The following is a 15914-nucleotide window of genomic DNA, read 5'->3' on the forward strand; positions in this document are numbered from 1 at the left end:
CATTATAAATTAATACCAATTCTCACATCTCTTATATTCTTTTATATTTTAAATTTTATATTATTTTATTTTTTTAAAAAATATGAATATTTAAATTTTAAGTTAATTTTTTAAATAAAATATTATTAAAAAATTATGTATTAAAATTTTAAATTATATGAATATAAAATTTAAAGGTATTCGATTTAAATTAAAATAATTAACTGAACAGTTTAAATTTAGAAATTCTCTCCTAACCAGATCGGTTTAATTTCTTGAAAATTTCGATTTGATCAGTTCTCTTCAGTTTTAATAAAAAAATAGTCAAAACTGAACTTTAAGAGAGACGATGCGGTAGCGTTTCAATGACCTTTGTTTCTTGAGAATGAATGTCCCACGACGCAGACGGCAGACAGACCTCCTTCGTCCTTCCTCCTCGATCTCTCTCTCCGGCTCTCCCTCCGTTCTCGATCTCTCAGACTCTCACTGAGCCACACCAGCGGCAGCCACCTTCCTTCCGCCTCGATCTCTCTCTCCGGCTCTCCCTCCGTTCTCGATCTCTCAGACTCTCACTGAGCCACACCAGCGGCAGCCACCGTCCTTCCGCCTCCATCTCTCACTGAGCCTCTCAGAGTCGCAGTCGCCGCCACCCTCCTTCCTCCTCGATCTCTCTCTCCCTTCTCGATATCTGACTGAGCCACGCCAACGCCAAAATCTTGCTTCCTCGATCTCTCAGTATCCCTTGCCGTCGCCCGCCGAATCACTATCTGCCGCCGCCGAGATTAGAGCAATTGACGGTAAGTTTTGGTCCTTCTTATTAATTATTTGTTTTATTTATTTATTTTAATTAGCACCAATTGAATTGATTTTGCGATGTCGATTGTTGTGTAAAGTTCTTCAGCAACTTTTATTTATATTCATGAAAATTTTCATGTATTAAATGCATATTGGAAATTTATTTATGAAGTTTGCTTCGGGTGATAATAACATGTACCAAATGCATACTGGAGATTTGGTTTTGTGATTCATGCATTTCTCTTGCTAACTGAAATTGTTAGAAAAGTGATTGGTATTGATGAGGTCAAATCAGAAGCACACTATTTGTGTGTGATCGTTGCTATATGTTTTCTCACTGTTCCTTTGAATCTTAATTTGAATAATTAGTTGGTAATTAGTTTGGTTAATTGTTAATTGAGAATCATTAATTGGTTGAATATTACTACTTTAGAAAAAAAAAAGTCTTCATTGCTTGACCTTATACCCATTTCCATTAGAGGCAAATGACAAAATTTAATCAACTGTATAAACTCAAATGAAAGAGACATGCAGAGATTTAAACATAATCATGCTCTCTATGTTGTCATCGCTTTGTCTGCCTGCAATCCGGCTCTGTGAAAACACTATTTTTTGTTTCTTTCATTTTTGGAATGTGCTTCCAATTGTTGAGAAGATTAACAATTGTTTGTCCCCCAATTAATTTGAGAGGTCTTATACTCATGAGTCATGATCTGTTAAAAAAAAAAGGAACGGATGGAGTGTTATAAAAAAAATTAAAAAAATTAATTGGAACTATAAACTTGTGCTATTTAATAATGTTTAACTTATCTGTGAACTTTTTTGAATCATATAATAAAACAATGAAAACGTGTTTCAGTACACAAGACTGCCTGCATTGCATATTAGTATGTTTAAATTTTGTTTTTGATGATTATTATTACTAATGAGTTATTTTAGCTAAAGAACTGACATTCCAAATTATTTTAACTCATCACAAAAATAGTGTTCTTCACATGTTAGGAAGTTTCATCAGCTGCACTGCCAATGGTGGTTTAATTTTTACAATAATGAACTTGAATCAACTATAGTATTAGCAACTTCCTCTTCTTAATTATTATTTTATTGTTACTATTGATTTTATTAGTAATTTTGTTATCTATTATAATATTTTTCATGTTTCCATCCATGTCAAGCATTGGTTGGACTTTCAAAAATTTTTTTGAGAACTTAGACAGCAAAATGTGGAATGTGGATTTTTTTTTTGTTTTTTCTGTTGTGATATTTTGGAAGTTGTTTTTGTATTTGAACTTTATAGTTTGAGATGTAATATTTTATATTTTGTATTGGATTTTGGACTGTCTTATTATGTATATATTGAACTATTAATAGTGGACTATATATTAGTGTAGATTAAAATTTTCATATTGTGTATGCATTGATAGCGTTGACTATATAATAGTGTATGCTAAAGTTTTTATATGATGGAGATGAATTGAATAGTTTTTATAATTAAATGACTTGATGGAGTGTATGTATCTTTTAGAGTTCTAAAGTTTCGATATTTGATAATTCTTATCCAAATTATTTGATATTTATTTTTAAATTTTATTTTTTTAGTATCTATATTTATTCTAGAATTTAAATTTTTTATTTATTTAAATAATAAAATTATTATAGTAAGGGTATCTAAATAAATTTAGGGTTCCCCTCCCTGTTGACACATTTACATAACCATATATATATAGACTCCCTAAGGCACTGAGTAGCTCTGAGATACTGAAACTAACGCAGCCATTGGTGGTTACAATACCATGGACTTGAATGAGCTTGATGATCTGGACGGACCAAGCCAAGTCCCTTCACGGGCCTCCAAGTTTGCTCCCAAATCCTCCAAGTTCAAGCCGCTGGCTAAAGCGAAACCGAAACCAGAACCACGATCGGCCGAGAACTCAAGTTCAAAATTTGAGCCAAAGGAATCTGTATCAGCAGCCAAACGAGAACCTCAAAATGTTTGGCCCACCAAGAATGATGACGAAGAAGAAATTAAACCTAGAGTGGATGCTACGCCAAAGATTGAGCCTTTAACATCGAACAATGACGTTGTAAAAATGGAAATTGATGCCAAGGCTGAGGTGAGAGCAGATTCGAGGCTGGATGATCCCATGGATGAAGACAAACAAGAAGACGATGAGGATGAAGAAGAAGACATGATTGTTCGTGAAATTGATGTCTTCTTCACCCCCTCCATAGATTCTGATACTCAGGTGATCTCTCACTTGATATATACATTGCAATTGCATGTAGTACTATAGGTTTTACTTGCCACACTCACCATTCTTTCATTTGGTTTATTTTCTTATTTTTAATTTGGAAAACTTTGATTATAGCTATATGTTATGCAATATCCTTTGAGGCCGTGCTGGAGACCCTATGAATTGGATGATCGATGTGATGAGGTGATTATTTTGGTTAAACAGAAACTTGATTTCTTTCATTTATTGCCTTTGCTTTGGGAGAAATAAGGATATAAAGTGTTGCTTTTGGTTCTGTAGGTTAGAGTGAAACCACAAAGCGGAGAAGTGGAGGTTGATTTGTCTATAGATGATTCTACTAACTGGGACGCTGCTCAAGCCAGCAAATTCAACATGAAAAAACAGGTTTGCCTCTACATTTGAATTTCAAAATTTCATTTGTGAATGAAATTTTAGCTTTTTCTGATAGGGCTAGCATGACAATGATATTTAGTGCACATTTCAAATGCTTGAAGAAGATATAATTGTTTTTAAAGTTTTGCCCAGTTGTGTCTTGTTCATGTTTTTATCGCTGAGAAATTAGGTGCCTGGAGAGTCCAAGAATATAAATTCTATCACATTGATACTTTGTTGCATGTCAAATCTCTACAATGAGAACATGATTAGATATTTAGATGTAATCTGGAGTTTCATTTTTTTAGACTAGTTCATAATCTGGTCGTTTGTTGGTTTTAGTTATTGTTCAATCTAATTAATTAATTAGTTAATTAATTTTTCCATCGCTCTTTTGGAAACTCATATTTGCATAGGTGCTGGTAGTTTGTTATTTTTGTACTTGTTATATGCCATTACTAAACAAAATAATAATATGTTTTTGATTATGCTTAGATATTGTCATCTTCTTTTATGCCCCCACGTGCCACCAGCTATGCTCTTGGAGTTCTAATGGGTAACAAGGTATGTAAATGTTGCTGTTGATAAACTGTTTAACATACTCTGGCTGTGATAAATCAAACCAGTCTTTAGCATTTATGATAAAAAACCTTAAGTCTTTTGTTTTCTTTAAATAAATTTTATTGATACTTTCAGTTATTGTCAAATATAAACACAAAACACAGCCTCTAATATTGAACTTATTATTGCATTTTAATGAGCAAAGTTCCATTAGAATATGTCTAGGGTACCTCAACTTGAATCTGTTTAATATACTTAATACTTGAACCGATACCAAACGTGATTGTTACCCAAAAAATACTAGAATCTGTTTGATGTCAGTTACTGTTAATTGACATAGGAATAATGTTTTGAATCTGAACTTGTTCCAAATCTGATTATATATTACCCAAATTCGTCCTATCAGGGTACTTGCAAAACTCGACTGCTACCATCCATATGTCATGGCAATGAGGTTCCACACACTTTCAAATTGGCCACACAATCTCTGAAAAAATATTAAACATCTAATTTCCTATGTATATAACTGTTTGTTATGTATTTGTATTTCTAATTGATTTTGAGAACCACTACTAGAGCTAATGGTTTAGTTCTCAAAGCTTAAATTTAAGATTTCGGCTTACAATTTGAATCCTAATTTTATAATTGTGACCAACATCAACAATTGGTGCTTGTTAGTGTTGGTGTAAGTTTATTTTGAAATACTTCCAGAACATATTTTGGTCTAAGAGGCTTTTGCTTATTTGTCACCTTGTAGCTATACCTGAATCCTATTCATGCAGTGGTCCAGCTTCGCCCATCGTTGGAACATGTCAACTCCAGTGATTCAAAGAGGAAGAACGTTGCTGCATCTACGAGTGAAGTTGGTGTCAAATTAGAAGATTCAAATGAGGGGAAGCCTATTGGTCCATCAAAGAAGCAGGTTCTCTCTTTCACACACCCAAACCTACCCTTAAACTAAACTTCCAATATAATTGCTTCAGTTTTCCATGTGCCATCTTTTAATGTTGTTACTAAGGCTAGTATTGAATTGGAACTCAGAAGTGTGATTTGGGAATGAGTTATCTACAACATTCTCATGGTGAAAAATTGGCATCTATTTTTAGCATATTCTATAAGAAATATTGCTCCCAACCTCTAGGCAATTTTATTAAAATGTGTAGAAATGAATGAGTATGGCTTTATGCATGTTTAGAGTTAGATGTTTTAGGCAATCCAAATTTTGTTAAAGTTATTTAAATCATGTGTAGATGGTACTTAACGGTGCCTAGCTTATGATGTCTAAGGATGTGAAGTAGATTAGAAGAGTTTAGGTACTTTATAACTATTATATACATAAGTCTAATCTAGTTAATGAGGGAAATAACCATTGCCAACCTCAATATGGATTAGGATTACTGTCTTCTTGACTTCGTACTTAATAGTCCCCAAGTATTAAGTTCTATTTATATTATGTGGTGCAGGTCAAACGGATGGAGACAACAAGTGATCAAATTTCAGCTGCCGAGGTAAAATATTTTGCAATGTAATTTTGTAATTGCCATTTAGAATTAGTTTTGCTTCCAATAGGATTTTTGAGAGTGGAGATAACCATAGCCAAATAAATTTTTCTTTGGGAGATGGAATGAAGCTCATGGTTGGAATCACAAAGTTATACTTAGTGAGGCTTTAACAATTGAATTAAAGTGGCTCATATTTAAGATTTGTTATACAAAGGGGATGTTGTGCATGGAGTGAACCGTCCATGCGCACAAATCTCCCATCATGAAGGATACTAGTTGGTGTCTGTTAGAAGGCAGATGGTGTTGCGAGTTTGTGAGGGCAACACCCATTTACCTCGCACTACCCATGGCATGATGGTGGGGTACAGTTAGGGGTGAGCATTCGGTCGATTCGGTTTAAAATCGAATCGAACCGAATAAACTGAAAACCAAAATTTTAGTATTTATAAAAACTGAATCGAATTGATTTTGGTCAGAAACTGAATTGAACCGAACCGGTCTGATTCGGTTCGGATTGATCGGTTTCGATTTTTAATAAATTTTTATTTTTTACACTTTATTTTTAATATTTTAAAATTTAATTAAAATATTTTAATCTTAATATAATTTAAATTTTCTATATTATTTAAAATAACATATTATTATCACTAATCGGTTCAGTTCGGTTTTTTTGATTTTTTTTTTATCAAAACTGAACCGAACCGAAATAACCGAAATTTTTGAAATTAAAAACCGAACCGAATTTTGAAATTAATTCGGTTCGGTCGGTTTTTTCGGTTTGAACTGAATACTGCTCACCCTTAGGTACAGTAGGATAGAGGCATCAAAGTAAGCGAAGGCAATGTGCTATCCACTCGGCTATGATAGGCAAGTAAGACACACTGCTCAACCATGCAAGGACTTCAAAACTAGAAGGCAACACGGATAACATGGTTATGTATCTGCTTATGTGCTAGGAGAGCTATTTCCAGAAGATCCCTTGCTTGGCTATGTAAAACGCCATGTATATGTTGACTTCAATCGATATGAAGAGTTGTTGTCTAGTAGGTTATATAGCCTTGCCATGTAAGGTCCCATGGTTGTGTTGAAGTTAGGACTTGGTCATGGTACTGATTCTTTAATCCTTGTTTTGGAATGGGGATACTAAATGTAATAGATGAGTGCTATCTTTTACTAGTGGGAAACGAGTACAGGAGTATTTTTCGAACCCTTGGAAAACTAGCTGTATAAAAGGGGTCTCTTGTATCTTTTAGAAATAAACTGTAAGGCTTGTGTGTATATTTTCTCACAGTAAAAGAAAGTATGTGGCTTCATAGATTTAGGCATATTGTTGTACAATGTAAACATCTTTGTTTCTTTGTGCATGATTATTTATTGTCTTACACGTGTGTGGGAAATTTTCTGAATGCTAAACTTTCAGCATAGGCTATTGGTTTTAGATGTGAAGTTAAAAAAGGGAGTGAAAAAGGAAAGATATTTATGCAACGTAGGACTTGATAATGGAATAGAAAAGGCATGTACCAAATAGCTTTTAAGGAAAGTTATTTATAGATATTGTATGGAATATAGATGATAATATTGATATTGTTTGGAGGGTGATGGTGAGCTATATTAAGAAAGTAGTAACAGATGATGTACATCAATATAGCTATGGCCTATGGGCTTCCACCAGAGTTTCTTCTAGCTTCGCCCATCTCAAGCATAGTTCACCAAGTCATGATACACATGCTATCACTTGGGCCCTTTTCAGAATATCAAGGTTAGTTGGCGGTCCAACCCTTGAGGGGATTCCACTAGTTAGCTTCCTTGTGCCTTATGGGTTTACTCACCTATACACTCACATACATGTTAGACTCCTTGGCCCCTGTTTTAAGACAGACAGGGAAGCTTGCTAGCCAATGCCAGAAGTGCACAGGTGCTGAGACATGCATATAACACATGCTCTTTAGCCATTCTGAAATTCCTTTTGGAACTCTTTGTTCTTGAATAGGATTTTTTTTTTGGTGTCAATTTTCTTCTTGAAATAGGGGTAAGTTTTTTGAGAATGAGAATGCAAGACATACTGCCGAGAATTTTAACCAAATATAAAGTGGTTAATTAGTTTCTTTTTTGTTTTGCATTAAATAATCTGAAAATTATAAATTAATTGTACTGCACTATAATTTTTTTTTCCTTTTTTCCATTTCAGAGTTGGATTTCACTCAAGTATCATGGCTCCAAGAGTGACTTTTCTTCTAGATATCTACAGAAAATGATGGTACAAGAAAGTTCTCCAATGGAGTTCACAATGAGCCCGTATGATTTACTTAGCATTATTTTATTGTATTAGCTAGTTCAGCCAAATCTTTGCAAGATGCTTAAGCTTATTCTTTTTGAAGCTTTTAACACGCTGATTTGATGTTTTGGTGTTTGAAGGTATGAATATATGAGTTCATTATGTCCGCCAACATCCAACGACAATACTAAATCGAAAGGTCCCTTAAGAAGGTGCTGCCTTTCAATTCTTAGTATCTTTTTTTTTCATTATTTTTATTTGTGCTATGAATTACAATATATTTTGCATATTTCTTCATGCATGCTTCAAGAAAGCATATATGGTATGTACATCCAAGGCACCAATATGGATCTTGAAAGCCTTTTGGATCTACCTTTGTTGAGCTGTTAAACTGTCTTGGAATGAAGTTTTCTTAGAATGGTCAAATGGGCAACTCTTCTATTTTGTAGGTCTGCATGTGCTTGTTAACAACCTAGGCAACATTTACTATAGGCTTTTGCAGTTGTTTGACATGCTGAAGTTATTTTCTTTTTTGCTTAAAATATCAAATGTACCTATTTAAGAACATAAGCAACTGAACATTATTCTGACTGGGTTAATCTTAGAAAGTTAAATGAGAAAAGCAACAATTTGCATGAAAACACAAATTCAAAATATAAAAACATGACAGAATAATATCATTAAAAGTTAAAGATGGCAAGTACTCATTGCATGATTTGGTATTTTGGTTATTTGGTCATTTGGTGAGTTCTTTTGTAAATGTTATGCTACAATTAGCTTATGAACAGGAGTGGTTAAGTTACCAAATTGTGTTACTTTCTTCTACTATGCTTATGAAGATTAGCCTTTGTTGTTTGCTGCTGTTTAAGATTTTCAAAATTGGAATATTTCAGCTGTGTGTGCCCTGGTCAATAGTAGTAGTAGGACAGGAAGATCACCCCCTCCGGGGGCCCTGTGTGTAATTTTTTTTTGAGTTTTCTAGTGTATGTCCATTTATCGCTCAATCATCTGACTGAAAAGCAGACTTTTCACGTACTCCTTTGCGCAATTGGATTTTGAAAATGAAGTTGATGTTTCAGGTCCTTGCTTTCACTGCCACTGGAAGAACGTATGAAGAAACTGCTTTTAGAGGTTTGTTCTGAATAAAGGAATACAGTGAAAATGCATCTCGTGTGGATGTTAACGGACATTGTCAAAGCTCACATGAGGATGGGCATGCATTTGATTCTTCTTTTTGGTATTCATGTGCTTGTGTCTGTTTGGTTTGACTACCATCTATTTTATAATTGTTGGGACATATTGTTGTGTTGGCTACAAAGAACATTTTTATTTTGTTGGTTTTCAAAGTGATGTGCATTTAAGATGTTAATGCATGTTTCTGTCTATTGCGTCTATCAGAGATCCCGTAAAGTTTACTGTGAATTAGTAATGATGAAAGATGAAGTTCCTGACCAAGAGATACTTCTCTAAATATTGACATTCCTTTAAAGTTAGAAATGTCATGTTTTATTGGGAGTCAACTTTTACACACCTTTGAAAGCAGCTATCAGTCCAGTTTTTCTTTTTCTGACGACAACATAATTTGTTTTTAACAGGGGCCTCCAGTTCAACGGTTTAGTGTTCTTAAGCACTATGCTCCTGATGACACTATTGCAGATGTCTTAACTGTTCTTCAGAAGCATGGCCAATTAGTTCAGGGACTTTGGGCTCCAAAGACCTCATTGCTGTTTCCAGATTCAAATACAAAGGAAGTTACTAAACCTCCTGCTAGAGATTATGTACTTCTTTTATTTAGCAAGAACTTGGTGATCAAGTCTTCGCAGCTCAACTTCCCAGTCAAGCTTAAAGAAGATATGAGGAGCTTCCTTAGTATGTTTGCAGTGGAAAGGCCTTCCTTCAATGATTGGAAGTTCAAAGAGCATATGGATGCAAAATTTATAAAACTCTACCCAGAAATTGTTAAAAAGCAAGAAGAAGCTTGGGAAAGCATAGAGAAAAAGTTAAATAATTTTTTTAGTCGAGCTGGAAGATCAATTATGAAGAATCCTGTACCAAAGCCTAGTGTTGTACCTAATCCTGTAAAACAGTTGAATTCTGACAAAAGCACAACCAAAAGCACGAGTGGAAATAGGGTACTTGCTAAAACTACTATAACTGTTGAAACTCGAGAAGCTTTACTAAAGGCCCTGCCAAAAGTTCTCCAAACTCACAGGGTTTGCAGGTAGGCTTTTCTCTCTTTTATTTCCCCTCTTTTTAAATGCATTTGCAGCTATTTAAGCCCATTATCATTCTCAGTTGTTTCAATGTTTGTAGATATGCATATACGAACCATCTGCACACACTTCAATATTTTTCAAATCGAACTTCAGCTGTAACAGTAGAATAGCCATTGAACACTTCTTAGAGGGTGTGTAGATAGTAGTGGGGTTACTGTCAAATATTGTAATTTTAGAATTTATCGTTTTTTATTTCTAGTAAATTGTTAGGGAAAGTAATCCCTAATGGATTCAATTGAAAGAGTGTAGGGAAGGAAAGAACTGAGAGAGGGAAATGGGAAGAAATAGAGAAGAAAAATCGAGAGAAAATAAAGTACAGGTAGGAGATTTATATAATTCTTGTTATTGACTAGTCAAATAGCCAATACTGGTTTCAGTATATGCATTTATACAGCCTTCTGCATGTTCCAGTTTTTGCTAGGGAGGAAACAGTACAAATACTTGATATTTAGAATCATTGAAGTGTATGTTGTTTTAGGGTGCAATTAACAAAATGAATTCTTAGTTTCTCTGACAAGCAAAAGAAAAAAAAAAGGAATTCAGTATTGTGATTGCTTTATTACTTATAAGGGGAGGGAGTTGTTAGGATTTGAACACCTAACCTCATACACTGCAAGGGCATTACCATTGGACTACTCAATCCAAGAACTACTTTTTTGATATAAAGCCAAATTCATCTATTGAATATATGCTTCCTTTTACTATGCATTTGCTTTAAGGCAAAACCAAAAGTCATAAAAATTACATTTTGAAAAACAAGAAGTGACAAATGGTGCTAGACTGCATCATGTCAACATAAAGGAAAGATTCTGGTCTTTTTCCTTACCCCTTCACCCTATCTATCCCTGCCAGGATATAAAATTACCCTACATGATTACAATCGATTAGTTCGCACAAGCACTTCCTTTTAAATGAACTGTTAATGTAAGGCATATTGTTGTCACAAATTGGTGAAAAGATTTTGTTGCAATTTCCTTGGGACTAACTGATTGGAATGACATGACAATTTCTGGGCAGCTTTCAGTTGATTTGCCAAGGTTTACGGGACTTGGCCATTTCTCAGTCTACTCTTCCAAAGGCAGATCCTAGAATTGCTGTAGCTGCAGCATCTGGTGCTGATGCTCCTCCGGAGGAGCTTCAAGAAATCATAAGCCAAGTTGCAACAAATATTCATGGTTCTTATGTTTTGAAGTCATCCCCAGACCATCCACAATATGATCCTCTGAGGTTTAATTTTTTAGCGAATTTTATTTGTGTTTAAGGTGATTATAAGTAAAAATAATATGTTAACCTTCTCTGAATGATATCTTACAATACAGGAAAGTAGTGATTGATCTCCTATTGGCAAGGGGCCCTGATGCAAAGCTTAAGAAAGCTGAAGTATTTGAAGCAGCCAGGCTTGCTCTTCAAAGGGATATTACCAATATTGAATATACAAAGGTAAGTGATGCAGGATATCTTTGCCAGATTGAATAATGCTGCTCGCTTATTTTATTTTTGGAACTTCTATCATAGTTGGGGATAATTTATTTCATATTCTTGACTAGGATTTAATTTTCTTTCTCTTAAACCTTGTGGTTTTCAAAAGCACACCTGATAGTGATGTGCAGTTCCAGTTCCTGTTGGGGTTTGCCTAGGAACTAGAACCAAATTGCAATTTCGGTGTGGTTTCGATTTGGTTTTTCCATGTTTCTGTTCTGGTTTATTCATACTCGTAGAGGAAAGTCATACCTAAATCACCATTTAAACTTTAAAGTTAATGCATGATATATCAAAGAAGTCTTATTATGGTTTCTTCAGTTTTTCTTCTTCGTTCTTTAATTCCTTTTGTTTTTGTCTCTGTAGTTATTATTCCTTTTTTCCTGAGTTCTCCTCTATTTTCTTGTTTCCTAACCTGTTTCTTCTTTCTCATTATTTCTTAAATTCTTGCTTTAAATTCTTTCTTCAACTGGCTTCTCGTTTTCTTCTGTTCCTTTCTTTAATTCGTCACTTCCAACATTCGAAGAACTTGTTTCTTGGAATTTTTGAAAATTTTGTTATTCTAGAACCAGAATTGAAATACAATCAAGTCATTAAACCATGGAACTATTTAACATTTAGATAGAAGAATTCAAAGGCAAACGGGATGATGGAAAAATTGGGATCAAATATTGGAATAATTGGTTAAATCAACGCAAGTGAATGTGAAATTTTTCAGTCTCTGGAGTTGGCGAGTGACACTCGAATCTGGTCCATTCCTAAAGCCTATTAAATTACTCTCATTACTAAATTATTTTTGGAACTAATGAATTTTGATGGGCAGATTAAATAGGGGCAGTAAGTTGATAAATAAACAACTATCTCAATAGAGAAAGTGGGTTATATAATTTCAAACAGATGAAAATGGAAAAGTAAATCTATCTTCTTTGGATGCAATAACATGGAATGATTTATTTTGTGTTTTCATATTAGAAGCTTCAAGTAGTTGACTTATTGAAGTTTTTCCACTCAGGTCATGACTGATTTTTGTGAATCCAAAGGTTCTGCATGGGTCTTGAAGAGTGGGGATGGAAAGCCCTCATGATTTTGTGTTAAAGCATTCATTTGAAGGATGTAGAGAATTAGTTGGAAGGTAGAGATGTACAAAGCAATTAGTTAATGATATTATAATTTTCATGCAAGGATCTGATAATGCATTCATATTTTCAACTTTCTTTTTTATTTTAATGACTGTTTCGTAATTCTTTGTTTAAGTGTTCCTGCTAACTCACGGCAACTTGTGTTAATGATGATTTGCCTACAAGAATGGTCAACTAGGTGCATGAGAATGCACATAAAAGGAAAAAAAAAAAACCATGAAATCAATCTTCAAGAACTTTGATGATTCTGCGGAAGTAAATGTAATGTGTCAAGAAAATCAATTGATAAAGGAATTATGTCTCCCTATTTTTAGAATTAAATAGTTTAGTTCTTTTATTTTGATTTTGTTAAAATGGAAGGCCTTTGTTTAATTTTCCGCTAATTATCTTTGAAATAGATTGAATATATAGTATTTTTTAATTTTTGGATATTGATAAATTTAATATTTCACTTATCAAAAGTAAAAGTTTAGTTTTTGAATTTTAATTTCATCAAATTGGAAAAAAGTACTCTTTCATGGAAAGTGGTTTAATCGGACAGAGTTTAAATATGAAATTAAAATATTGAGATTTAATGATAAAAAGAGAGGTGTATTAATTTTAAGAAGCATAAAAATGATTTTCTCAAGAATAAAAGAATGAATGATATCTTGCTGCCTTGTTTCTTTGATGTTGTGGAAGTAAATATCATTTGGCAGGGTACTAGGCAGGTGAGAAAAGAATACGACAAAGCGCCTTTGAAGAATGTTGATCCAGAAATTTCATGCAAATTGCTTAGGGTGTGACTACTGGCTAGCAAGATGTCGGTCCAAACTTCAACACGAGGTTCATTGCATTGAAGCCATCAACGGAGCCCAAGGACTACAATCCTAATGCCTAATGTAACGATCTCCTTGATGATCATATCAAATTTTCCAACCGATTGAGATGTTTGCTATGAAATTTTGACTGGACGTCGTTGTTCATCCAACAGGTCCATGTTACCCTTGACTCGGTTTTACTTGGTTTGAGATGGTCTGTTTTTGTAACTGCCCACAGGTGGTCGTGTCTGTTTACGAGGTCTGGATTCAAAAATCTAAAATAAGAATTTAAACCAATCAACTGACTCAAAAAAAAAAAAAAAACGTTTAGAAATAAAAAGTAAAATTCTAACAAATAAAAGTAAGCCTTAATATACTGGTAAGAAAATAAAAAACAAAATGAATAATAGCATAAGGATAAAACTACATACTAAACATCCATAACTATGTGAGTGATCAAATATGACATTAAATTAATTAAAATAAGGAAGAGTCAATCTAAATAACTCCTAACTCCTAACTCCTAAAATAATAGGAATTTGAAAATTAAAACAATAATTTTTTTTTCTTTTTAAACAAAAAAAATTCTCTTGAGTTTTACTTCAACAAAGACAAGAAAAGCAAATCCAATAAGAAAAAAATTCTTCCAAAATACGTCAAGAATTTTCTTCTTATTTCTTTCTTTCTCTTTTCAATTTTCTTTTTTTCAATTTTCTTTCTTTTTCTTCTTTGTTTTTTCATTCTTCAACTTCTTTTTTATTTTAATTTTTTATATTTTTTTAATGAATTAATAAAAATGGAACTCTAAAAATAAAAAAATAAGAAAACTTAAATTTAAAATCCTAAATTATGAATAAATAAATTATTATTTAAAAAAAACTCAATTGAACTTACTAAATAAAAAACTCTTTATAAATACAAATTATTACAAATATTCATCCTTATATCTTAAAATTTATAATAAAATAAAAACTTTTCACAAAATAATTTCTATAACTTTTAAACTTTAATAAATTTTTTATATTTATAAATTTCTTTAAAAATCTTTTAAGTACTAGATTCCTATTATTTATTCAAATTAACTAATATTTTAAAAATAAAAAATATTCGCACAGTACGCGTATAAATGTTTAGTAAATATTAACTAAAATTTAAAACAAGTTCTACTAAAGGTAATAAGTGGCTTTATATTATATTTTTTTCAATTTATATATTTTGTCCCTTTTTTATTATTACTATTAATTAATAAATAACTCTATTTTTTTAAAAGTAATTTTTTGTTAAGCAAACATGAAAATAAAAATGCTAACTGCAATTCTTATTCGACCTAACCTTTTAAATAGGCAAATAAATAATCTATTGACAGAAAATTTAAGCTAACTGAATCCTAAACATTAACTGAATCCTAAACATTAGCAGTAACTAGAAATAAGGAACAATTAAGCAACAAATACAGCTAAGCAACAATTAAACTCCATCGGCAACAAACATATGATATTCTAGATAATGAAGGATCTGGTCAATAACAAATTAACTCTAAATTTCTCCCGTAAACAGTGAGAGCTTTTGAACATTCAGTTTAACCATCCAAAATACAAACACCGAGCAGTTTTCTAAATTTGAGAAACATGGCTAATTTAAGGGGCTTGGTCAGAACATCAGTAACTTGGTCTTCACTTTTGCAGTGAATGAGATTAATTGTTCCCTCATTTGTGAGCTCTCTGAGGAAATGATATTTTACATCTATATGCTTGTTTCTTCCTTGTAAAACTGGATTTTCTGAGAGTTTTATTGCTGAACTATTGTCACAATATATTGGAGTTGGATCTTGTTGCTTGAAATGAAGTTCTTCAAGCATTTCCCTCAACCAAACAGCTTAGCAGGCACACTCTGTAGTTGATAGGGTAACGATTGGCTACTTCTTTGAGGACCAAGAAACAACACATGAACCCAACATAAAAACACACCCAGATGTACTTTTCCTATCGTCAGGATCACCTGCATAATCGTTATCCGTAAAACTAATCAGGTCTGACTTTTCTTCTTTCTTGTAAAAAACGTCCAAATTCAATGGTGCCCTATTGGTACTGAAGAATCCTTTTTGCAGCAAGAAGATGCATTTCTTTTGGAGATTCTCTATACCTGCTAATGAGACTCACTGAGTGTATTATATCAGGCCTTGTTATTGTTAAATACATTAGGCTTCCCACAAATCCATCAGGTTGTCAATCACTCTTCCTTCAGTATCTTTTACCAGTTTCAAACCAACTTCTGTTGGAGTATAAGCAGGATTACAATTATCCATTCGAAACCTGGCTAAGATTTCTCGCACATATTTCTTTTGAGAAACAAAAATGCTACCAGTAGGTTGGACGCTACTTCCATTCTAATAAAATAATGCATCATTCTCAAGACCCGACATATCAAATTCAAGCATCATTGACTCTTTAAATATTTAAAACATCTCTCTATCACTACCAG

General features: G+C 33.0%; 1 protein-coding gene across 2 annotated transcripts; it reads left to right on the forward strand.

Annotated features, from left to right (window-relative positions):
- Nucleotides 1-352: 352 nt before the first annotated feature.
- On the forward strand, nt 353-12735 carry LOC110619162 (DNA-directed RNA polymerase III subunit RPC5). Of its 2 annotated transcripts, none has more exons than XM_021762427.2 (14): nt 353-776; nt 2548-3020; nt 3144-3212; nt 3309-3413; nt 3897-3965; nt 4720-4884; nt 5426-5470; nt 7653-7759; nt 7880-7951; nt 8819-8870; nt 9335-9960; nt 11033-11242; nt 11335-11455; nt 12507-12735. In XM_021762427.2, exons 2-14 carry the CDS (start codon nt 2568-2570, stop codon nt 12576-12578), a joined length of 2166 nt encoding a protein of 721 aa, XP_021618119.1. In that variant the 5' UTR covers nt 353-776; nt 2548-2567; the 3' UTR covers nt 12579-12735. The 2 variants fall into 2 exon arrangements, with proteins under 2 accessions (XP_021618119.1, XP_021618120.1); XM_021762428.2 differs by having other exon boundaries at nt 386-776; nt 2502-3020.
- Nucleotides 12736-15914: the final 3179 nt, after the last annotated feature.

This window comes from Manihot esculenta, chromosome 7 (assembly GCF_001659605.2).
Source record: "Manihot esculenta cultivar AM560-2 chromosome 7, M.esculenta_v8, whole genome shotgun sequence".
NCBI classification, from domain to species: Eukaryota; Viridiplantae; Streptophyta; class Magnoliopsida; order Malpighiales; family Euphorbiaceae; genus Manihot; species Manihot esculenta.

What these genes read in the sequence shown, in the direction of transcription:
- LOC110619162 (XM_021762427.2), top strand. Translation starts at nt 2,568, where the DNA reads ATGGACTTGAATGAGCTTGATGATCTGGACGGACCAAGCCAAGTCCCT. An exon ending in ATCAAATTTCAGCTGCCGAG is followed by an intron (nt 5,471 to 7,652) that starts GTAAAATATTTT and finishes TTTCCATTTCAG; the next exon opens with AGTTGGATTTCACTCAAGTA. An exon ending in TGAAGAAACTGCTTTTAGAG is followed by an intron (nt 8,871 to 9,334) that starts GTTTGTTCTGAA and finishes TGTTTTTAACAG; the next exon opens with GGGCCTCCAGTTCAACGGTT.